This window comes from Urocampus carinirostris, chromosome 2 (genome assembly GCF_059441175.1).
Source record: "Urocampus carinirostris isolate Australia breed hairy pipefish chromosome 2, RoL_Ucar_1.0, whole genome shotgun sequence".
NCBI classification, from domain to species: domain Eukaryota; kingdom Metazoa; phylum Chordata; class Actinopteri; order Syngnathiformes; family Syngnathidae; genus Urocampus; species Urocampus carinirostris.
Genome location: NC_142350.1, coordinates 53,862,709 through 53,887,310, shown reverse-complemented (window position 1 = coordinate 53,887,310; position 24,602 = coordinate 53,862,709). Strand labels below are relative to the sequence as shown.

General features: G+C 38.7%; 1 protein-coding gene and 1 long non-coding RNA gene across 3 annotated transcripts; one reads left to right on the top strand and one right to left on the bottom strand.

The window, feature by feature from the left end:
• The first annotated feature begins 174 nt into the window (after nt 1-174).
• LOC148372500 (uncharacterized) lies at nt 175-2,825 on the top strand. The gene is made up of 3 exons (XR_015849544.1): nt 175-397; nt 462-548; nt 2,386-2,825. It is a non-coding gene; the product is annotated as an uncharacterized LOC148372500 (long non-coding RNA).
• Nucleotides 2,456-24,542, bottom strand: mtf1 (metal-regulatory transcription factor 1). 2 transcript variants are annotated; one of them, XM_088327091.1, is made up of 12 exons: nt 24,412-24,542; nt 15,951-16,473; nt 13,158-13,396; nt 12,887-13,018; nt 12,725-12,798; nt 10,178-10,311; nt 9,959-10,036; nt 9,437-9,539; nt 8,807-9,348; nt 8,664-8,730; nt 7,726-7,967; nt 2,456-7,653 (listed from the first exon to the last, which is right to left on the bottom strand). In XM_088327091.1, exons 2-12 carry the CDS (start codon nt 16,410-16,412, stop codon nt 7,576-7,578), a joined length of 2,151 nt encoding a protein of 716 aa, XP_088183217.1. In that variant the 5' UTR covers nt 16,413-16,473; nt 24,412-24,542; the 3' UTR covers nt 2,456-7,575. The 2 variants fall into 2 exon arrangements, with proteins under 2 accessions (XP_088183217.1, XP_088183216.1); XM_088327090.1 differs by having other exon boundaries at nt 2,456-7,967.
• Between the last annotated feature and the right edge of the window lie 60 nt (nt 24,543-24,602).

Here is a 24,602-nt window from a genome sequence, read left to right as displayed (position 1 = left end):
ATGTGTATGCGTTTTATTGAATAAATCATTAAAAAAATGTCAGTATAGTAAATTTACTCACGAAAATTAATGTTATTGACGCCCCCCCCCAATTTTTTTTGACGCATAATAAGCCTAATGGATATTTTAAACACGTGCAAGCTACTAATTTTCACAAGTTTATTCGAATTTTGCTCTCTGTAATGACAGGATAATATGTTATATAAATATATTCTTTTAAAAAGAAATCCTTAAGTATCGACACGTGACCCATTCATTATTGAGATTTGAATCATCTGCAGTGTCCTAATAAATACGTTTAGTTGGAAAGGTACAACTTTTTTCCACTCCTGTCAAACTTAAGGTAAAATTAACAATGTCTGATGTGGATGATAAGAGTGCATCTGTAAAGGAAAAGGTCAGTAAAACATATTAAAAAAAAGTAAAGTATTTCCTTTAAACTATTGTGTATTGTTTCCTAGAATATGGAGATACGAGTTCTGTCAGAGAAAATTACCCTGTGCAACAATATCCTGACTGATCTTCAAGATCTCAATAATGTTCTCAAGGTAAGCTCTTAGTTAATATATTAAAAATTAAGGGTTTGATGTGCACTATTTTTAAGCACATGCCATTTTCCAGGGGTGTGCTCACACTTTTACTGAATACGAGCTACTTAAAATTAAGGAAGTAAAAAAGATCCACCAATTACGGAAACTGCAAAACATCTAAATAATTTAGCATGCTTTGAGGATTTTATTGTCTTCCTTTGAATAAACAAAAAATTAACTGAAACAAATGAAGATTTAGGAGCAGCCTGCATTAAAAATAAATTCCTTATTCGTGTAATTGAATGCTGACAATAATGTTCCTAAATAAATAAAATGCATTACTTAAAATAATTCCAATAGTTAAAAGTATCAAGTCAGTCATTTTTTTCAAGACCAGTGATGTTGCAAAGAAATAACATTGTAAAGCTAACATGTGTAATTTGATTTCCCGTGATGTCAAACCTTCTGGGATCCACCTGTTGATCGTGATTTACGTAATCAGCACGCCTGCCCTGCCATATTCGATTTCAAGCTACAATGAAAGATTTTAGGACAAATTATTCCACGTACTTGATAGATTAACACGGGGTTTGGAATACTAGATTTGAGGAAAAATTGTGGGTAAATCACAACATAAACCCCTATTTTATGAAAAAAAAGAGGAAAGAAATTGGATTCAGGTGTTTGACCTGCTATTTCTTACCCGGACATCGTAAACTACTTTATATAAAGACCAAGCCCGTACACACTAGACGAGCTTTGATCCTATAAAATCCTGCAGTGTATATAACTAAAATGAAAACTAAAACTAAAGAGTATTTTTGGCTGCGGTGTTCAAACCATAAAAGAATCGGACCCTGAATCGATAGCCACGTAAGATAAGTGGCAATCTTGGCTCCTCTAGCCCGGTCAGCTAGCATCATTTCGAAACTGCTCATGAGTCCAACATTACGTATTGAGAATTGGAATCTGCAATAGGGCAGCAGGTTATAGAGATGGTGGGCGGGGTGAGAGGAGTCCCTTATTTTGTTTGCTCTGTAGCGGTATTGTGAGTGGGCAGAGCGCAGCCGATGATTTGCTGGGCTGTATTGATGAAGCTCTTAGGTTTTCCTGTCGATTGCAGTCAATTTGTAGTTTTCATAAAATACGGGGGCCAATGTTGTTAATTATCCTAAACCTTTCCTTGTATCTAGTCTTCCACCCCCTGCCTAAACTTATTATTTTCTAGTGATTCAAATGTTTTTGTCTTGTCGATTTTTTTTTTTGTAAAATGACTTTTTTAGGTCAATTTTTGTCAACTCTTCCACAATTTTGGAAATTGCTAAGTATGCAGATTGATTCATCAGCGGCCCATCTACGCAAGATATTTTCTTTCCTGGATTGGGCATTTATGTTGTATTTCTCATATCTGGAACAAATTTTACCCATAAGAAATAACTGAAAATTAATTAATTTGTTCCCGGCCTACCAAAATCATCCAAGTTAACTCTAAATAGCTATGAAACATCTGATCACTAAACACATTCAGATGGTAAATGATCATAAAAATACAATAGATATTGATGAAATAAAATAAAGGTTTATGATGAGCACTTTCCATGGAGGAATTCTGCAGTTGCTAAAGGTGTATACGTGGAGCGAGGGAGCAGGAAATTCTCATAACTTGGGATTTTCTCTCATATGTATAGTTTTGCTTGAAAAGCATCTCATATCTTCTGTCATTAGAGTAGCTCGTATTTAGAGGGGTCACTATATGTGCATCTTCTTCCAATAAAAGCAGCCGCTTAGTATTGTGACCATTGGAAGCCTCTATTCTCAAATAGAGTAACAATATTCCCGTTGTTTTTCTCCACAGCAGAAATCTCTTCATGATACTCCATTGTGCCCACAAGAGGAACCACCTTCAAAATAAAAGCATGACACTGTTCTGAGACAATAATGGTTTTATTAGTATATTGCTCTTATTTGAGAAAGTTATCGACTTTGTACGAAACAAGCATATGCAAACATTGAACATTATACATTCTCTTAAAAAACAAAACAAATCCTTGCTTCCATGGAAGCGCGCACTTTGTAGTTAAATTTTTCTTCAGTACGCAGACTTTTCCAATGTTCCTTTACAATCTTATTCCGAAACAAACTTAACGGGTCCAATTTAAAGATGACGTGAAGGCAGAGCTGGTTAGCCGGCACTCTTTTTACTTGTTACCCATAAAACTGAAATGAAAAACTGCTGATATATATTTTTATTTTACACATTCTTAAAACAGAATCAATAACTCGAGAATTCCTTCAACTGGTATTCAAACGACGTCCTCATCCCAGATTCAAAATAGAATATTATATAATCACTGTGAAGTTGGCATGAGTGGCCATATTTCTCTATATATTTTCCTAAACATCTGCAACTAGAGTGATGCATATAAAAATACTCTTGATAGTATATGACAAAGGAAGGAGATATAGTGTCGGGGCGTCTGCGTGCATGCCTCTGAATGCCTTGCTTGAAAATTGCATAGTTAATTCCTAATACATGTAAATAATGTTTGGACCCTCATAATACTGCATATCTGGAATGGTTCCAAGTTTAAAATGTGGAACTAGCCATCTGATTGGTTTTTGGGAAATATTTCAGGAGAAAAATGATAGCTGGAAGCAGTAGGTTGTTTTATCCAAGAAAAAAATAAGAGTACAGTATATAAATTGCAAACAGATGTGTTAAATATGTGTGCAGTTATTAAAAAATAGTAAAATACGGTAAACATTGCAAGGCTGTTATTTTTCACCAGCAGATCATTTCGCCAATAACAGGTATTTTAAAACTTTTTGGGGTGGTAAAATGGGGCAGAATTACATATTCTACAATATTTAGTTGCCATGTAAGATAATTGTCCTCATTAAAATTTCTCCCGAGAAAATCGAGGTAATTTTAAAAAAATACTTGAAATAGGCAAAATGATCTTAGTAGCATATTTTTTTTCAGGTCAATCTGATGCAAATATCGGAACTGAATATTTGATGTCTATATCTGTCAAGGATGGAGGTGAAAGTTTTTTTTTTGCTTTTTCCTTGTGAAAATCTTTTGAAATCAAGTGAAACTAAGAGTTTTTGGAATATTTAGCGCCATCTGGTAAAATCATGATTTTTGTAAAACATAACTTTTTTTTACAAAGGTACCGTTTTATCACTAAAATCCTCATTTTCCTATGTACTTGCGTATTTCAGAGAAAAAACAGTGATCAATATCGAATTGCTTCAAGAATTAATTGGCACATTTATGACACATGTGCAAAAATGTAAACAGAAATGGACAAATAAACTAAGAGCGTCTTATTTTAGAATATTTCACTGAATGGATTTCAGAATAAAAGTAGAGACCATAATCAATGTTGGGTAGCTTTTTTTGGGACACATACAAATGTGCCATAGAGTAAGCAGAAAAAAAACAAGTCACCTACAGTGTCTCTTACAATTGGGCAAATAAATATTTAGTCAACCACTTATTGTGCAATGTCTCCTACTTGAAACAATTAGAGGCCTGTACTTGTCCACATGGATACATCAACCATGAGACAGAAGGTGAAAAAATAATAATCAGAAAATCATTTTTATTTGCAAATCATGGTAGAAAATTAGTATTTGGTCAATACGAAAAGTTTATCCAATACTTTTCTGTATCCTTTGTTGGCAATAATATGCCATACATTTTCTGTAACCTCACAAGCTTTTCTCACGCTGTTGCTGTTATTTTAGTTCCATTTCTCCATGCAGATCTCTTCTAGAGCAGCGCTGTTTTGGGGCTGTCGTTGGCCAACACCCCAGGCAAACTTTCAACTCCCTCCATAGGTTTTCTATGGGGTTGAAATCTGTAGACTAGGTAAGTCACTCCAGGACCTTAAAATGCTTCTTAGTAAGACACTCATTGTTGCCCTGGGTATGTGTTGGGGTTATTTTCATGCTGAAAGACCCAGCCAAGTCTTATCTTCAATGCCCTTCCTGATGAAAGGAGGTTTTCACTTAAAATCTCAATATGTGGCCCCATTCAATCTTTCCTTTACACAGATCAGTCGTTTTGGTCCTTTTGTATGAAAGCAGCTCCAAAGCACGAGGTTTCTATTTGTCGTCCAAACACAAGAATGTGTATTTCTAACAAAAAGTTATTTTTGTTTAATCTGATCATAACACACTCTCCCAGTTCTCTTTTGGATCATCCCAAAAAAAAAAACACAATAGGGCCTGGATTTTTACTTGCTTCAGCAGGGGGACATGTCTGGCAGTGCAGTATTTTGAGTCCCGGGCGGTATGTGGTGTTACTGATGGTGGCCTCTGATACTGTGGCCCCAGCTCTCTGTAGGTCAATCACAAGCAACATTTGGGATTTTTGCTCATCGCTCTTGTGATCATTTTGACGCTATGAGGTAAGAATTCACATGGAGCCCTAGATCGTGGGAGGTTATCAGTGGTTTTTTATGTCTTCAGTTGTAAAATAATTAGTTCCACAGTTGATTTCTTTACACCAAGCATTTTACGTATTACAGACTGTCTTCTCAGCCTGATGTAAGTCTAAAATTATGCCCCAGGTTCCCTTTGACATCTCTTTGGTCTTGGCCATGGATGAGTTTGGAGTAAGAATGACAGATCATGGACAGGTGCCTTTTTTACAGTTAACAAGTGGAGACTTGTTAGACCTCTCTTTAGAAGTTAGACATCTTTGACAGCCAGAAATCTTGTTGTCTGTAGGTGACCAAATACTTGTATACCACTGTAATTTGGAAATCATTTAAAAATCAAACAATATTATTTTCTGTTTCTTTTTCCCAGTCTATTATGGTTGAAGTTTACCCATGTTGACAATGACAAGCCTCTTTAATCTTTCTAAGTAAGAGAACTTGCACAATTGGTGGTTGACTAAATATTTGCCCCACTGTTTAATAGAAACTTTCACCGAATGGATGTCAGAAAAAATTGGAGTCAATGTCAAGAGTTGACAAAGAAAAATTGTGCCTTTTTGACACTTCCAAATGTGCCAGAATGTGAGCAAAAATTGAACAATGTCACCTATTCACGTTGACAGTTATTCTAGAAAAAAAAAAAACAAAGTAATTGAGGAATTGAGTCAAGTCCGTGATTAATGTCAAAAATTGAACATCTTTTGACACAAATGTGCCAAAATTTAAGCAAAAATTGAAACATTTCACCTAATTTCAGGTGTGTTCTTTCGCTGAATTAATTTTAGAATAAAAGTGGAGTCAATGATTAATACTGGTCCCAAAATTTCAATCCTTCAAGTCTTCCAAAATGTAAGCAGAATTTGAGAAATGTCACTTAATTTAGGGCGTCATAGTTATTCGAGAAAAAAAAATATCAAAATGAAAGTGGCGTCAATGATCATTACTAAAATGTGTTCCCCAAAAATTGCATACTTTTTACACTTTCAAAAATGCGAATATGTAAAAAAAATGTCTACTTATTAATATTATCTTAAAATATTTCACCAGAATGTGCAACACAACTCTACCTAACCTATTTTTAATAACTTCCTGAAAGTTTTCTATCCATGGTTTGGAAATGGGTGGTGAAAAAAATACAGCTGCCAGGTACAAAATTTCCAGTATTGTGAAAAGTGCTGGGCGTGTTCAAAATAATCGGTATGGTTTACGAGCCGATGCGTCCCTGAGACGGGCGGCAACTCGATATTTATAGTAGTTGTTTACGATGTCAGCCAGGACAGTTTTCTTTTTCATTCAGTAACAAACACATACACACAAAAATATAACTAAGATGCATGTGTCAATGGAATAAATTAATAACTAGCATAAAAGAAGGAAATTCAAGACTTAAATAAATTAAAATATACACTGTTAAATTAGGTTTAAGTAAGACGGAAGCGATTCCATGTAGCCGTTTTGCTTTTGTGAAAAAAAAAAAAAATATAAATCACAATTTTGGGACAATTTTGCGTCCACCCGTGAAGACTGTGCAGGGAGCGACTCTCCATCAGTGCATCAAAAGCGCTTCTGAGCACGAGTCGGGATTCTTTACAAGTACACGACTATGCGCCAAGTGGTGGCTTTCAAAATTTCAGTGTCTGGATGTCGTCAGTGAAGTGTATGTACAATTTTCATCCGTGGATTATTAGACAACAAAATTGTATTTCCCTGCATTAATAGCAGTTAACAGTGAACTCAACTACTGCAAAAAAAAAAAAAGGACTCAAGTTTGCGCAGGTATGTCGCACAATGCCACAAAGGAGAATGCACTGAAGGTACAGAAGGTTCGAAGCACAGACTATGCAAGGAGGGGGCTGTGTCTCTTTAAGGCAGTGGTCGGCATAATTTCCTGTACCACAGACCAGTTTAACGTCTGAAAATATTCTGGTGGCCCGGCCCAAAATTGTTAATAATAATATATATTAACAATAAGCCCAAATCCATTGTGTAATCACTAGACATTGGAAAATACATTTTTCTTTATTTCATAATTACCTTTTTTTAATTCATGATAACTTTTTTCAGTTCCCAAATGGTATTTTTTTTTTTTAAATATGATACCCATAAAATTTAAACATTATGCACCAAATTTTAAATTTTGAGGATGCATTATGCTACTGTATTATATATTCTTTATTGTTTTAATTTACAGTGAACTTTTACCCAATTTAAGCTTTCAAATTGTTTATACTGAAAAAAACTCAAGAGGGAACTCAAATTGGCCAGTCACGGGCGCCTTCGAGGGAGAAAGGGAGCAAGAGAGACACAGAACTATAGAGAGGAGAAAAAGCGAAGGAGAAAGATCAAGGGAAATAGATCAAAAGACAGAAGTAAAAAGAGAAAGAGTGGTAGAAAGAGAAGGATCTTTTCGAAAGTAGCCAGCTCCTTATTGAAGGGGAGCCTCCTCTTGTCGTTCGCCTCATAGAGCAGTTTTTGTCGAACGCCCCATCACTAGAATAAATAAGGTATTAGCAACGTTTTTGTATTCTTTCTGTGGTACCAAAAAACCACCGGCCCGGTACCGGTCCGCGGCCAGGAGGTTGCCGAACACTGGCCTAAGGGTTGCCTTGGGTGGCCATGCTGAAGTCTTCGCCGACAAGCAGCAGGGCCTCGATGTTGTTGTTTTCGGGGCTCTGCAGCGACAGGAAGTCTGACGGTGATGGGGAAGGGAACGCCGCTGCGGAAGAGGGCTGGACTTCACCCACCTTGGAGGAAGAATCTGCCAAGCATTGAGCGGAGGTGGCCGGAGGTTGCGTAGGCTCCGGCGGAGGGTCGAGAGGAGCAGGAGGAGGGGCCTCTTGTGGTGGAGGCTGCGCCATGGTGGGTGGGGCCGAGCAGGCCTTCTTGTCTTTGAGTGTGTCCTTGCAGGCACAGTGACACTGGCACGACTCCTCTTGCTTTATGATAATGACGGGAAGGCTCAGGCCGATCTGTTGGACTGTGCTGCCTGCAAAGGCAAATTACAGGAAAAGCTTTCACACTCAAAAGGGAATTGCTGTAAATACATTTGTCTACAAATCATCAACTTATATTCTCAAATAGGGGGGGAGCCTCTGTCAGGAGCACTATGACCTCAGGCATTTTTTTCCTGTCCAATAATTAAGTGCAATTGTGCCCCCACTGCGTTAGGGGGCAGTAGTGTGCTCATTGGCAGATTGTGCGCTCAAGGTGAGGTTTTGTCCAATTGACCATTAGCTCGCGTCGGCACAGAATGGTACCAAGTGTTAGAATGAAAACAAAATGTTTCTGTAAGAAAACAAATTGTTATATTTAAAAAAAAAAAAAAAAAAGAAAATACTTAAAAGTTAGTTGGAAAGATATTTTTATTTTTCAATTTATGGCAATAAACTAACTTTAATTTATGGTATTTTTTTCATATTGTTTTATTAAATAGCTTAATGTTTTTCTGAAACGGAAAAATAACAATACCAGAATAATAATAAAACACAAGATGAAAAACGAATCCCCAAAATGTATTATTTGAAAATGTTTTTTTTAAGTGAGTGCAATACACTTCTGAAATTTGGACTGTGTTTTTTTTTTTTAAATGTTCTTTTTTGATTAATATTTTGTATTTTATTCAGAAAGCCTCCCCGCCTCATTTTTAAGCACCTGGTGTATACATAAAATAAAAGAATCTCACCGGCATTGCCTCCAACTGGTATGGCCGTTGTAAAGAACACCTTCTCAACTTTTGGACCCCCTTGTGTCTGTAAAAACATTTTAGACATGTAGGAACGCAAACACCAATCAATAAACCAAGTTTATTACAGAGTTCTAACTCACTGCTTGCTCGGTATTGTGTTGGCTGTTGGCAGCGCTGCTCAGGATCCACTGAAAGTTCTGGTCAGACATTACCAAGCCGGGCAAGTTCTGGTTAGGTGCGATGGTAATGGTGGTGGGACTGGAACCGGAGACTGCGTTGCTGGCCAAAGGCACAGGTTGAGGTACGGCTGGCCCTACATCGGAAGTGCCCCCCGAGGCAGCAGTTGTGGTTGGCAAGGAGGGGACTGAAATTGGAGGGTTGGGGGTAGGAGGGCACGGCTGGGTCACATTTTCCTGCTGGAGGAACGAGGGGGAAAGGGCCACAAAGTTCTGCTGGGTTGGCACTTGCACGGGTCTGTCAGAAATGTGCACAAAAGCGGATGTCTGGGCCGAGGGAGCAACGGAGGGGGGCACAGAGTCAGATGCTGGAGGAGGAGGAGGGGCCTCCATCCCAGTGGCTGGGTGAGAGTGGGTAGAAGTGAGGGAGAAGGAGATCATATTTGAAGCTTCGGTCACTGTTGTTGGGGTGGGGGTCTCCAGGCCGAGGCGCTCGGAGAGACTTTCTGAAGTGGTTGGGGTGTGCAAAGTGAGATTGGGTCAGCGGATGTATAAAAAACAAGGAAGGAAAAACCCCTTCCAAAACTTTCTTACCAGTTGGCTGGGCTTCATCTTGACTCACACTATTCTCGGGACTCTGAAACATGAGCTCAAATATTTTTACGGGAGTCATATTGTTCAGGTCCAAATTCTGTGCCTGAAGAGGAAAAGTCATGAAAATAAAAAAAGATTAAACTGATGATTATTTAATCCATTAAAAAGTTGACACAAAATCCAAATTTTATTAAATACATTTCAAAACAAAATAAAATTATAAATGTATCACGATCATTATTATCATTATTTGATGTAAGTGAAATAAGATCGACAAGCCAAAAGATTCCACATAAAAATCAAAATACCTACAATATACACCTCTAAATGAATTGCATGTTCCACTGTGTAGATTTTATTTTTCTGCTTTTGACTATTAAGTATTGTCCCTGCAAATCCCAAAAAAGACTTAAACTGCTTTTTTGTCTTTTTGAATTGCAGCAATGAGAGAAATAAATAAATATTACACACACGGGCATAAACTTGTCTATATTTTTGCTTTCGCACTTTTTGCTGACTTACATTGTGCAGGTGCTCTCGCAACTCCGAGTCAGTGGAGATGAGACTCAAATCGCTGAGGCACAGTGAATGATTTGCATCCTAAAAAACAAACAAAAACAAAAAACAGACAAATATGATCTCACAAATCTTTCAACAGGACGCCGTGTATGTGAGGAAGTAGATAAATTGGAGGTAACACGAGACACGGCGTCCTGCCGGGCGCGAATGGCGTTGACTCACTTCGGACAGCGGGTGCGTGAGGGTGACGCTGAAGGGCTGGCCCTTGTCGTGACCCCGGATGTGACTCTTCAGACTGTACTGGCTGCTAAACGTCTTCTCACAGCCGTCGCTCGGGCAGTTGAAAGGCTTTTCACCTGTTACACCATTTACATGGGGATTTGGAGAAGGGTCTGGTTAGCATTAGTGATTTTTAAACCATTTATTGCCACCGACAGAAATATAGTAAGTTGGAAAACCATTTAAAAAAAACAAGACAAAGATATGATCTTTCAGAATAAAAAAAATCTTGTTCCACTGGCATCATCTAATTTTTGTTGGAAAGGGTATTACCTCATGAGCGACTTTTCCAAGTTTCTTAATTTTTCTCATGCTAAAGTTTTTTTTCTTAGATTTCAGATCAGGGGATAATGTATTGGTGGATTGTGCAGCTCTTTGAGACTCTTTGTGACTAAGAGCTATACAAATAAATATGACTTGAATAGAATTTTTTTAAAATTCGGATAAGAAATATTAAAAACATAACAAAATAAGATATAAAATAATACATTTTTAATAAAGATTATTTTTAACCTAACATATTAACAAATTCAGTGCCATGACGTATATACAAGTACGTTTTCAGAAGCGTTCTCCCTGACTGCAAAAACGAATTTTGTTTTTTAAACTATTCTGAAGGCTTCCGTGCATCCCTTCACTGAGTATCAAGCCTCTGGGAATGATTTCAATATGATAAATAACTACTTGATGGCAGGAGTGGCTTTGATCAGATCTTTGTCAACACACTTAGTGCCTAATTTCCTTCCTGTCTCCACTGTATGGGAGTGTGTAGGCGCCAGCCCATATGCCGAGTACATGCAGTGTGTTGAGAAAAGCAAAGATATAAGTACAGATTGTTAAAGCTTCAAAATTTTAGTAAAAAAAGATGACAAAGTGGAAAGGGATGATGTTAAGTGTGCATCCGTGGTCGCCATGACGACCCAAATCACGAGACACCTTACCGGAAACATAGGGGGCTGAAAAGTTCTTGCAAAGTTCATGCATCCATCGTTCATGCACCAGTTCAGTGTTCGGGCAATAAAATGTTATTTTGCAAGCAAAGTGCCTTTGAATTTATGGAAAGCAGTGTAGATATTGGAGGTATCACAAATGCAAAAAAAAAATAAAAAAAAAATCACTCAAGTGAAAGTTATGCTTGAAATGCATCTTTTTACAAAACACCTTTTTTCGCTGAAGTATTCTTGGAAACAAGTATTTTCAAGATACTTAGCAATGTTTAATTGTGGTTTACTACCAAATGGTAAAAACTAGAAGCATACATTTATTCTAATTAAAGATAAGGGTTTAAGCTTTCTTTTGAAACCTATATTGTTACAGAGCAAAATTTTCTGTAGGCCTTCAAAAATTAGTCAAAATGGCAAAATTTGGCTGGCACAGGCACTTCCCAGAGAAACGTCTGGCATTGAATGAGTTAATTAAAAAAATTGATAATGTGAATTAAATTTAATAAATACCTTATATTAGGTTTTATTTTTATAATGTGGCAAGTCTCTGAGCGCTGGCACTAGATGAACTAATCACGGTGACCTGGCACATTGAAGTTTCGACAGAAATCAAAATTATTTTAGTTCCTGACTACACGAGTCTTCTGGTAAAGGAGAATAGGCAGGAATGGAGAAAGATCTATGAAGATAACCACTAAAAAGCACAAGTACAAGCACACAATAACTTAAAGATATATGTATGTATTAGAAAAATGGGCAATGATGTGATGATGAATGACCAAAGATCAGAGACACTGGGCCCCTTAAAGGGGCAGGACAAAATTTTGAACTTTTTTACCCACGGCCGCCATCCCCTGGCTGGTGTCATCAATGCAGCCTCAGTCAGCTCGTTCACAATACGTGTGCAAGTACGTGCATTTTAGACACGCTTAAATAAATTCTTCTTTTTTCATCCTTTTTGGGGTTTAGGTTGGCATTTGGACTATATTTGAAGCAGGCTCTTACTTTCACCATTTTCATAATAATAATAATAATAATAATAATAATAATAATTTCCTTGTATTGTCATTCTGTGTAACAATGTACACAGAACGAAATGTCGATTGCACCTGACCCGTTGTAGCGAGCCGATGCAGCCGCAGCCAACAGAGGGCGCCGCCGACCACTTTTTAAGTCTTAGGAATGACTCGGCCGGGGCGCGAACCACCGACCTCCCAGTCTCAAAGCGGGCGCCTTACCATCTAGGCTACTGAGCTGGTACTACACTAACAAATATGAAATAAAATCCTGCGGGACAGGAATGATGTCCATCTCCAACACTTACCCCCGCACCCAATTTCCTCCTAGCTAATGTGGTCTGCCCCGAACTGCTTAGCCAAAAGATAAAAGCAGATAAACGCAGAGGAAAATAAAGCATAAGGGCGTTTTGAACTTACTGGGCATCTAACAGAGAAACCTAAACTTTTTAAGGACCCCTCAAACGATTTACCCCGGCTTTAAGAAAAAAATAATTATAAACAATTTGAGAATAATAATCACGACGTACCTGTGTGAGTCCGTACGTGGGTTTTCAGGTGATGACTTGCTGCAAAAGCTTTGCCGCAGCCGTTGTGGTCGCACCTGGTCAGAAAAATAAATACATAGAATGAGGAAGAATCTCAAGTTTAACATTGGTCGGCATCACTTTTTCGATGCCAGTATCACTCACCGAAAAGGTTTCTCTCCGGTGTGTGTGCGAATGTGCTTCCTTAAGTCGCTGAGAGTCGTGAAGTACTTTGTGCATCCCTCGGATTCACAGTTAAATGTTTTGCCCGTGTGGATTCTCTGGTGTGCTTTTAGCCTGCCAAGAAAGTCAAATAGAGTCCAGGAACAGTAGGCAGTAAAAGGTACATTTTCTGGGAAAACTTAATCAGTTTTCTAGAAATGAAGAAACCAAAGAGTCGCCATTGTAACCGCACTGTGATAACAGTGTAAAGTACCTGTAGAGGGTGTTGAACGCCTTTTCACAGCCCTGCACGTCGCACTCGAAGGGTTTCTCCTTAGTGTGCACACGCACATGAATTTTGAGGCTGTAGGAGGTGAGGAATGCCTTGCCGCAGCCTTGCTGGTTGCACACGAAGGTGTACTCGCCACGGTGCGTCTTCTGGTGTGTTCGCAGGTTGCCCGCCGTGCTGTACGTCCGCGTGCAGCCTTCGAACATGCACTGATAACGTTTTACCTGAGAAAGTCAAAAATTTTATTAGTATTTTAAGATGTGGAAATTGTGGAAAACAGACATTAACAGAACAACATTAAAAACTAAAAACCAAAAATATAGTGTCAAAAAAGCAAAAAACAAACAAATTGAATACAGTAAGAATAAATAACTACACTCTTGTTACTTTGGTTTAAATTTGGATTTTAATGGGACTTTTGCACTTTGACCAGTATTTTAAACACACTTTTGACTGTAATCTCACAAAAATTGCAGCTGGAAAAAACAAAACCAAAAATTGTGAGTAAACTGTAGTCAATGTAACTGACGTGCGTTAATGCTCACGACATTTTTGGCAGTTACAAATGCATGCCTAACAAATGCAATGTAGCAGTAGTGCCATCTATCTCCCTTAATCATATCCCTCAAGAGGGGTGACCGACAGCAAGACGAACACATACAATAACAAAGAAAATAAAAAGGGAAATAATAGCAAAAAAAACACACAAAATATTTTGGACCATGGCCAACCCAAATGCCCAAACAAGTTAGACACTTCTGCACCTAAGTTGGTCATGCTTTCGTCCCTCCAGATAAAACGGGACACAAGAAAGTGGCCATGTCACTTGGGTCAGGGTGACACAACACACACTTCTGTCCAAAAGCAGGGCCCGACAGCTTTCACTGGTTTAACCCTGCCGTACAGGTGCCCTGCCCATCCCTTAGAACGCGCCCAAACATCCCACTATTTTTTCACAACACCTTTCTACTCATGCTTATCACCAACAAGAGCTCTAGATTCCACTATATTTAGACCTCTTTCCTGCAGTGCACTCATAACACCATCCATCCACGTCAATCACGGCCTTCCTCTTGGTCTCCTTCCACTTACTTCTGCTCTGTAGATCCTCTTCAACATTCGCGCCTCATCCATCCTTTCCATGTGTCCAAACCAACAGAGTACTCTCTTATCCACACGCTTGCTCAATTACACTACTACTCCATTTCTGTCTCTCACAATTTCATTTCTCAATCTATCCAATCTTGTCACTAACCAACTAACTAACTAAAACTACTCAGAAAAAATAAATCATAAATGTGAAAAAATTGAGCAACAAAAATTTATGATGCCCTTACATACTGCACGCATGATAGTCAGTTACAAGAACAGGAAGTGAGCCATATTTGATTTCTTTGTGACTCATCACGCTGTTTTTACATCATATTTGTTTACAACTGCAATCTGCCTACATAGGAAATTTGATTATGCTATCATTGTGTGAGTTTTCATAAAACATATTGAAGAAGATACTAGTAGTTGGAATTAAACTTTTTTACTTTGATTTTTTTAAATTGCATTACATACTAGAAAGAAATAGAAATCAGTTTGCCCTCGGGAGGTGTTCCAGGCATGCCCCATCAGCAGGAGACCCCGGGAATGACCCAGGATACGTTGGAGGGACTACGTCTCTAGGCTGGCCTGGGCACGCTTTGGGATCCTGCCGGATAAACTGGATGAAGTGGCTGGGGAGAGGGAAGTCTGGGCTTCCCTGCTGAGGCTGCTGCCCCCGCGATCCAACCCCGGATAAGTGGAAAAAAATGGATGGATGCATAGTTTTGTATTGTATTATTAATTGTTTAGGTTTGAAATGAAAGGGTAACCCATTTTTCTTAATTTAAACAAGAAAAATATAGGAAACCAAGAACTACAGTTCATGCTTAAATTAGCACATTACATGCAAACACTGAATTTTAGAATATTAGTAAAAGGTAGGATGTGTCTTTAGAGGGTTCCCTAAAAAATTGAAAGTTAAATATTTGATGCTTATATGTGAACAATGTCCAACTGAGTTTAAAAAACCCTTGTGGGTTAGTTTGCTTATTTGCTTTTATCTTACTAATAGCAATGCTTTTTGGGGCCGAACGCATTAGGTTTGAGGAATGGGAGCTGGGGGGAGTGCTGGAGAGGGATGTCATGCTCGTCCCTTCAGGTTCTTTTAAAAATGTATTTGTACTTGTCAGTGTGGGATGACTATGCTAAAAAGCCTGCTTCTAGTCCAAACCGAAAACCAAAACCCCCAAATGGTGACTAAAGAAAAGTTTATTCAAGCGTGTCTAAGAAATGCCAGCAATTGCATGCGCATCATGATTAAGCTGACTTAGGCTGCGATCTTGACTTTACCCCAGGAGATGGCGGCAGAGTGTAACAAAAGTTCCAAATTCCATACAGCTATTTTAACTCACGTTTCATTGTGGGCCAGGCAAGGCAAGTGAAGAAATGTTTAGCCTCTGCGCACAAACCATTGAAAATTAGGCTATTAGTTTTAAAACTTCTGCGCAAGTAATTTGTATTTGTAACTAAAAATAGATTGTATGTGTCTAGAGATGTGGATGCATTCAATGTTTTGAGATTGTGAGTAGTGACGTGTTCGACTGATCAATCATTGTGCAATTACGGTAATACACCATCATAAAGCGTTATGTACAACGCACACCTAACCCTCGAGTTCTTTTTTAGGTAGAAAAAAATTGTGCTTTTTACACAGACATTTTCAGTATTTCAAGAGGCGTGGCTTACCTCAGTCTGCTTGGTCTCCGGACACTCAGAGTGCAGGGTAAGGGTGGCGCCCTCAATGTTGCGCGGCATGGGTGTGGAGCCCGGATTGATGGTGAACTGGATCTGGTCGGGCGAGATGGTGTGGTGCACGTAGCCCTGCGACATGGCGTCCGGGTCGGCCATGAAGGCAAGCGAGCCGTCCTCCTCGTCTCCATCTCCTTCCGTCAAGAAAGCGACACCATCGTCATCGGCTCCACAGTGGCCCTCCTCCTCGCCTTCCTCGTCCAACCGAATGGGGTCCCGCTCGATGAGCACGGTAGTGCGGTCATAAACGCGCCCCCCGGACGACGAGGGCTCCGCCATCAAGTGCTCGCCCTTGTTGAAACCCATTTTGTCTTCATCGTCCTCGTCGGGCCCTTCCAAGGGCTCCACCTCTACCTCGAAATACAGCGGCGCCTCTGTGTGAGGGCCATTTTCGGACATGGTCCTTCAGTGACGCTCCTTCCTTTTGGTCTCAAATGGTTAAGCTCGTCAATATTTCAATCTGAGGAAACACATCATTGAATTTGATTACATAAACATAACAAAAGCAAAATAATGTAGATCAAATACCAATTGTGCAGTCTTCATAAGGATGTGACGAAGAGCCACAGCTTTTGAATGCCTATGCCCTCAACCAAAACCATTGAGAAAAAGACCAACTGTGGCAAGTTAAAAGTTTAAGCAGACTGGTCTCTTAGGAACTGTCCTCTCATGGTTTGGATCCTACTTTTCAAATAGGGTGCAATGGGTTAGGTACGCAGGGTTGGGGAGTAACAGACTACATGTAACGGCGTTACGTAATTAGGATTAAAGAAATGTAATAGTGGTCTGTTACAGTTACAGAAAAAAATAGATAATCAAATTACAGGTACGTTTAACTGAAATAAGGATTACCGTATTTTCCGCACTATAAGCCGCACCTAAAAGCCTTAATTTTTTTCAAAAGCTGACCATGCGCCTTATAATACAGTGCGCCTTATTTATGGATCAATATTAAGTCGCAAAGTCTTGCAACTAATGCAGCAGCCGCCGACTAGATTTTCCCCCGAACACAAAGTATTCCGCGGTGTATGCTGGGATTTATTTACCGGCGTTTCATTGGCTAACCAATGTGTCAATCATCATTTGAATCGATCACTATTGGCTAAAGTTATTCGGAGGTAAAGGGGGCGGATCCTTTTTATCATTTACAGGCTCGCATAGGCTAAAGGCGCAAAACAAAGCCTGCAATTGGCCGAAAAAGATGTGGCAATCATCAGTTGAATCGATCACTACTGGCTAAAGTTATTTGGAGGTAAAGGGGGGGATCCTTTTTATCATTTACAAGCTGGCATAGGCTAAAGGGGCAAAACAAAGCCTGCAATTGGCCGAAAAAGATGAATGTGAATAGCAAGTTGGGTTGACGGCATAGAGAAAACAGTATTTTACTATTCTGTACTGTATTTGTAAATATTTTACTCTCCTGGATTTACTACACTCATGGATATAAGAGGACCATGGTTACACATTATTATTGAACACAACGACTTCGGTGAGCTACTCCGGCTATATATTTTCCCTGTATCTTGTTTCAGACTGAACTCGATGTTTCTGTGATAAGCGGTGCAGATAATGCATGGAATGGAGTGTCTATTTTTAAATTAAACTCAATTCCAAGTGTTTATTGTCATATGCACAGTAAAGTTGCGAGCAAAAAAGAAAATAGAAACTAAGGAATGGTTGGCATTTCTTGAATCCCAAGACTTTAACCTTCCAAATGATATTTGGAACGATGCATTTGAGTGACACCGTACGGACACTGCATCCGCACGTGTCTACGATACGCATTTGCTTCTTTGCAAGCTTTGGGAATTTTATGGGGGTAATAAGTTTGACTGAACTATCTGACTATTTTGTCGACGTCGCCATTGTAGCGCCTTATAATCCGGTGCGTCTTATGTATGTCAAATATAGGACCAAAACTATTTTTTCGGGGTGCGCCCTATAACCTGGTGCGCCTTATAATGCGGAAAATACGGTACTTTGCATGTGTACAATTTCATTTTAAACTATCTTACGTATATTTAATGCGCTGATAGACGAATTGTGTCATAATATCAATCACCGATGCACCGTTGCGCAGACTATGGACCAGCACCTTATCCACCAAATCATACTTTGTCAGAATGTTTTGTAGGTAAAAGCACTTTTCTTTTTGCCTGTATTTTAGTTCTCCTTCAACGTAGCATTAACTTTGTTGAATTGGCGCATGCCTACGGTTGTTAAAGGCTGTTAACATGTGCCTTTTCGGCACTAGGCAGCGAAGTTGCTTGCTAGTGATGCATTCAGGGACATTTGCATCACTGAGATAAAAAGATGGATGTAAATGCAATTTTTGCGTCTTAACCCATGAAGAACTGAATTAAAATAAAACCAAGCATAAGGGATATTGCATTTTGAACCGGGCAATATCCCCGTTATGCATTGTTTCATTTTAGATACTTTATATAAGAGGTGAACATTTTCTATTTTTCTATTTATTAGTCTTTATATTGTGTATTTTTGTCAACTGGGGTGCAACCGTAATCTCGTTACAGCAATACGATGATAAAAAAGAGGTATTTGATTCTGATGTTAATTATTGAGCCAGCTTAACTGGTTTCCGGTTTTGTACAACTTTTTTCCATGACTAAATTCAACATCTTTTTGAGGACTTTCAAAGCCAATTTTTCCAATTTCTCCAGTACCATTAAAAAGAACCATGTATTTTTAATCTTGTGTCTGCATTAATCAAGACATATGATTTTTAGATCTTTATTACATCGGGAATATTTTTCTGGATGTGAGCAATAAGTACATATTTTTGAGACAAACCTCTCCTATACAGGTGGTGGGTAGATTTGACAGTAACATGGAGCTTACATTTTCGGTTGCAGGAAGTTCTTATCATTAGAATTTACCACTGGGAAACGCTACTTTCATTTTTTTGCACAGCGGAAAACAAATGGTCATAATTGATACGTAATCCTTGCACTAATACACATTTCACAGTGCTCTGTTTAAGTGAAGCATGCATCTGTCTCATAGGGGGATGAAGCTTCATAGGACAATCCTGTACATACTAATGTCAGCTGCCATTCATCATGAAGGAAGAAGAAATGCAATGGCAAAGCAAAGCCACCAGAGAGCAGTAACAGAGAGCCGTAACATGGCAACAATTTCAAGCATTTCCGAAGAACTTAACACAACATTCAAACACTATTAAATGCATTAAAAATACAACATTAAAATTCAAGGATTTTAAGCACCCTTACAAACTTTGTTGTTCTTAAACACTGCTCTGAATTTTGACAAATGTAATATCACCCAGAGTGACTCAGTCAAAAATGTAGGTCTTACAATTAACCCTAGTTTGTTGTTTCTGTTACAAATTAAGAATATTACTTGAATCGATTTTTCTTAATTTACACAACACTGCAAAGATCCTCCCCATGTTGTCCCAGTTTGATGCTGAGATTATATTTCATGCGTTTGTTATCTCCCATCTCAGCTACTGAAATGTGCGACTCTCCGGTCTCGCATTAAAAAATTGCAACTGGTGCAAAATGCTGCAGCGCGGCTTTTAACAAGAAGAAAGTTTGATCATATTAGGCTGAATTTAGCTGACCTGCACTGACTCCCTGGCAGTTTAAGCGATGATTTTAAGGTTCTGTTGGTAAAACACAAAACATATCAACTGTGACGTCACACTAAAATGTATATGACTTGTACAAAAACATGCTTATATTAAAGTAGTATTGTTTTAATGCAGCAGCACGGTGGCGCAGTGGTTAGCGCTTATGCGGCACAGTTCATGTCATGGGAACCTGTCGTGGGTTCAAATCCAGCTCCAGACTTCCTGTGCGGAGTTTGTATGTTCTCCCCGTGCTTGCGTGGGTTTCCTCCGGGCACTCCGGTTTCCTCCCACGTTCCAAAAACATGCATTTCAGGTGAATTGGCCGGTCCAAATTGTCCCTAGGTGTGAATGAGCGAATGAGTTGTCTGTCCCTATGTGCCCTGCAATTGGCTGGCAACCAGTTCAGGGTGTCCCCTGCCCACTGCCCGGAGATGGCTGGGATGGGCTCCAGCCCCCCGCGACCCTAATGAGGATAAGCGGTACGGCTGATGAGATGAGATGAGATTGTTTTAATGCATTTATCTAGCAGTATAACAAACAAAAAATGTTTTCTCATGTTTCTCTTACTCGTCTTATTTATGTGCTTATCGTACATTTCAGTTTATGTGGTGCCATAGACAATCTCGTTAACAGTTTTCACTACAAGTCATCGATTGCAATAAAAACAATTCCAATTCTAAAATGCTGGTCAGATACCCCCTTTTTTTGAAAAAAAGAGTTTGACTATTCATATGGGCCAGAAAGGATAATTGAGTTTACCATGTTTTTCTTACGGGAAAAATACATTCAGACTGCGCCCATCAATCTGATGTTAAATTTGAAAGCTTAAGGCACCACTGTATTTTGTTATTAAAATGTCTTGAATTTATCATCATGACTTTTCATATGGGACAGAAAGGATTATTGAGTTTACCATATTTTTCTTATAGTAAAAATACATTCAGACAGTGCCAATCAAACTGAACATATGGAGTTTGAAAGCTTAGGGCAAAAGCTTGTTATTAAAATGTCTTGAATTTATCATCATGACAATACTAAATGCAGCATATTTTTTGGTATATATCCAAATCAAGACACAAGTCAAAGGGATTCCTAAATTCAAAAACATACCAAATGTGAGAAAATAGTACATCTTTGCAAAATATCTATACATATATCATTGGTATATTCCATGTATTTTCCGAGATAATGCATTTTAAACAGTCTTAGACTTCTCTTCTTTGACTTCCTGAGCTCTGATGTCATCTGAAGCTCACCAGCACCCTAGCAAGCCAGTCACCCTATTGGTTTACATGTTAACTAGTCGAAAAGGTTTTGAATGGTTTAAGCCAAGTTTTGGTAGTTTTGGGGAGAATGGATAGGCGATGTGTCGCAGATGGGTGCAGCAATGGTACATCAAATGGCGAGCAGCCAAAATGGGGCAAACTGAGCTTACAGGGACTGAATCAGCCGGTACACGGCAGCCTAGCCGGCTGCCATAGAAGACAAACTGGGACATATCTGCGGAAAAAATCGGGAGGCTGGCTGACCGAAAACATGCAGTAAGCAGCCAGGATAGCCGTGAGCCAACAACACTACCACGGCAACAAACATGAACCCAGCCGGGAGAAAAAACAATGAGCACGGCAGGCTGGCTGGCAAGCTAGGCGACTGCTAACAGGGCTAACCTGGACTAAACAAAACTAGAAGCCTTCGGGAGCTCGCTCGCTATCTGGACAAAAGTATATTAATTGCAAGCCCAGCAGCAAAAACACGAGAGGAAAAGTCACCATCAAATACTTAAAATGAGGCCAAGTCACGCTCTACGCCAGGGGTCGGGAACCTTTTTGACTCAAAGAGCCATAAAAGCAAAAAATATTAATTTTATTTTGGGAAAGAGCCACACCATATATTATGAGACAAATTTACTAAATTGTTAAACCGGCGCCCCAGACAAAAGCTTAGTCTTCAGCACATTTATTTTTGATGATTTGATAAAAATTATGAAAAGAGAATAATGCCAGAGCCCCTGTCCCAAATTCAACAAACAGACCACTTTAAACTTGTCTCTTTCTTGCAATTACTCAAGATCGGTTAAACTCCTTTTGACCCTTTTTTTCATACATATTGGTTTCAAAACCAGATGCAAGCATTTATTTTGTAAAAACGTCACAACATTCTGAGAATAGGGAGCCTTATGTGCTTACCTTTGGCGAGAGATGGGAGGGAATGCTTGTACTTTTTGCATAGCTCCACCCATCCCTCCCACTCACCCAATCAAATGACTAAGTTCTCTTCCGGTGTTTTGGCGTAATTACAGTTCTGTGGATTCATCATAAAGTATCTGAACACTGAACACAGATTATATAGTGAACTTTTAAATAAAGGATTCTTTAGCGTTGTACAGCCAAAACGAGTTTTTTTCCCCCCTTTTTTTGTGTGACACCTTGACTGTAAATTGTAGTGAAAAACGTGCCCTATATATACTGCAAAGTGTTTCCTTTGAATTTAGCTTTGGTTTGGCTTTACGTGTACCTGAATATGATAGACAACTCTGGTTTTGAACAAGATGGAGAAATTTTGCATGCAATCAAATTGGTCTCTGAGCCACAGATACTCATAGAAAGAGCCATATATGGCTCGCGAGCCATAGGTTCCCGACCCCTGCTCTACGCGATCACAGGTAAACTTACCCTTTGATGATCAACTCAGAAAAAACAGAAGTCCCCAGTGACACGGTAAGAAAAATTCAAATTAATCCAAGCCTAAATGAGCGCTATGCATTCGCCGATTACTACAATTGCTGTCTATTTTTCAATTGGAAGCGTGGTTTCTTTTGCTTCTCAATATCATCCTGTGATGTCACAGCTCAAGAAGATATAATAATAATAATAATAATTTCCTTTGTATTGTCATTCTTTGTAACAATGTACACAGAACGAAATGTCGATACACCTGACCCGTTGTAGCGAGTCGATGCAGCCGCAGCCAACAGAGGGCGCCGCCATTATACCAATTAGGTATGTCTCGGCCGAGGCGCGAACCAGCGACCTCCCAGTCTCAAAGCGGGCACACTACCATCTAGGCTACTGAGCTGGTAAGGTTTGATAATTAATTTTAAGAGATAGATGGCACATGGAATATTTTTAACATGCCGGAACACAATTATCTTGAATGAATGAAACTTTGTTTTGGACATAACAAAAACAAAACCACGAGTTAAAATAAGGAAGCAGCATATACTTATTTCATCCTACCCCTTCAACTTCCTTAATAATTGTGTCTCACAGCTCTTATGTGCATTTACATATAACAAACACCTCACAAATATACATATTTACATAGGTCCATTTTACAAGACACAAGGGAAATAATGATAATATTAAACAAGAGTAATACATTTATATTCCGTTAGATGCAAAAAGTAGACCCCCAAAAAATTCACAAGAAAAATTAAACATTCTTAACCTTACAGAGAGTCATCAACAAAACCCAGGAAATTATTGGCTGGTCCATTTACGCATAGCTAGCCTGCGCTACTGCAGCAGAGCCTATAACATTATCAAGGACTCCGTTCACCCCAGCCACCAACTCTTTGATATGCTGCCTTCTGGAAGATTCTACAGGTCCTTTGAAACAACAACTAATTGGCTCAGAGACAGTTTCTTCCCCAGGGCCATCACCACTTCGAACAAGCACACTCGACTGTGAAAATGTATATATCTTGTATATGTACAGAAAAATTAGTATTCATATCTTATGCCACGACCTATTTTATAAATGCATTGATGCTAAATGTTGTAGCACTACCATTTCATTGCAATACTGCTCTGATACACTTACAACTTAGGCCAGTATCCCAGACCTAATAAATATTTTTGCCTAAGTATTCTTAATTCTTTTTTATCTTATATATCTCTTTTAGGTCTTTATTACAGGTTTATCTGTAGTTAAGGGCTATACAAATAAACATGACTTTACTAGTCACATGTTGTTATAAAAAATGTTCACTGCGTCGTTATCAATGATAAAAAAGGACATTTCTAATTTTAAATATTTTGCAATATATCAGTTCAAGGCCAAACTTAAACGAAGGTAACCAACTCCCTTCTTTTTACATACCAGAACATGATTATACTATTAGTATACTAAGTGATTTTGTAATTATTATATTGTGAACTTAATAATGAAATATTTTGATCGATCAAAACTTGACAACTGTTCTAAAATAAATTAAAGTATCAATATCACACGACACCGCTAAAACGTCACGCATAACACAAATGTAGCTGAGCAGCATAATATATTTCAATCACCACTCACCTTTGAAACGACCACCTGTCTTTTAAATAATTGTGTCATTAATAAGAAAGACAATATATTTTATATACGTTCTGTGAGGCAATGACTCCCAAAAATGAAGACGTATTTCGCAATATTTGTTTCATATCAAAGGCAGTTAGCAACACCTGCTGGGATGCAATGCTAACAAGACATTTTTTCAAATTACAACCAATACGTCTGTTTTACCCTAAAAACAGCAAGAAGGTCTCACAACAATCAAATCATTAGAATTTGGACATTTTATCCTTTATTTTGACATTCAAACCCGACACGCTTCCTTGCCTTGGTCACATAATATTACAGGAGATGCTAATAGCTAGCTTAGCCCAGAAGCTAATCACTTACGTTTTAATGTCGGCAACTGACCTTACGACAAAGTCAATATTTTTCACACGACAACCCCCACATTTGTTTTTTTACGAAACAAAAATCTGTTTGTGATGTCAAAAATATTTTATTTACCTGAAGCAGTTTAATTGCGGGGTGCCTGTTCCCGTGTTTTGGGATGTTTTGCAACCGTGTAGCCTCCCTAGGCTACCAAGCAACGTCAAACGTGTCACAGATATAATGCTGCATTGTGGGAAATGTTGTCCACAACTGTAATCAACCGCCTCCTGTCTTTTCATTTCGAAAGTGAACGTTTAATTATAGCT

Coding starts and splice junctions, on each gene's coding strand:
- mtf1 (XM_088327090.1), bottom strand. CDS start 16,412: ATGTCCGAAAATGGCCCTCACACAGAGGCGCCGCTGTATTTCGAGGTA. Junction 12,799..12,886: donor ACCGGAGAGAAACCTTTTCG/GTGAGTGATACT, acceptor TTTTCTGACCAG/GTGCGACCACAACGGCTGCG. Junction 8,731..8,806: donor AACACAATACCGAGCAAGCA/GTGAGTTAGAAC, acceptor ATGTTTTTACAG/ACACAAGGGGGTCCAAAAGT.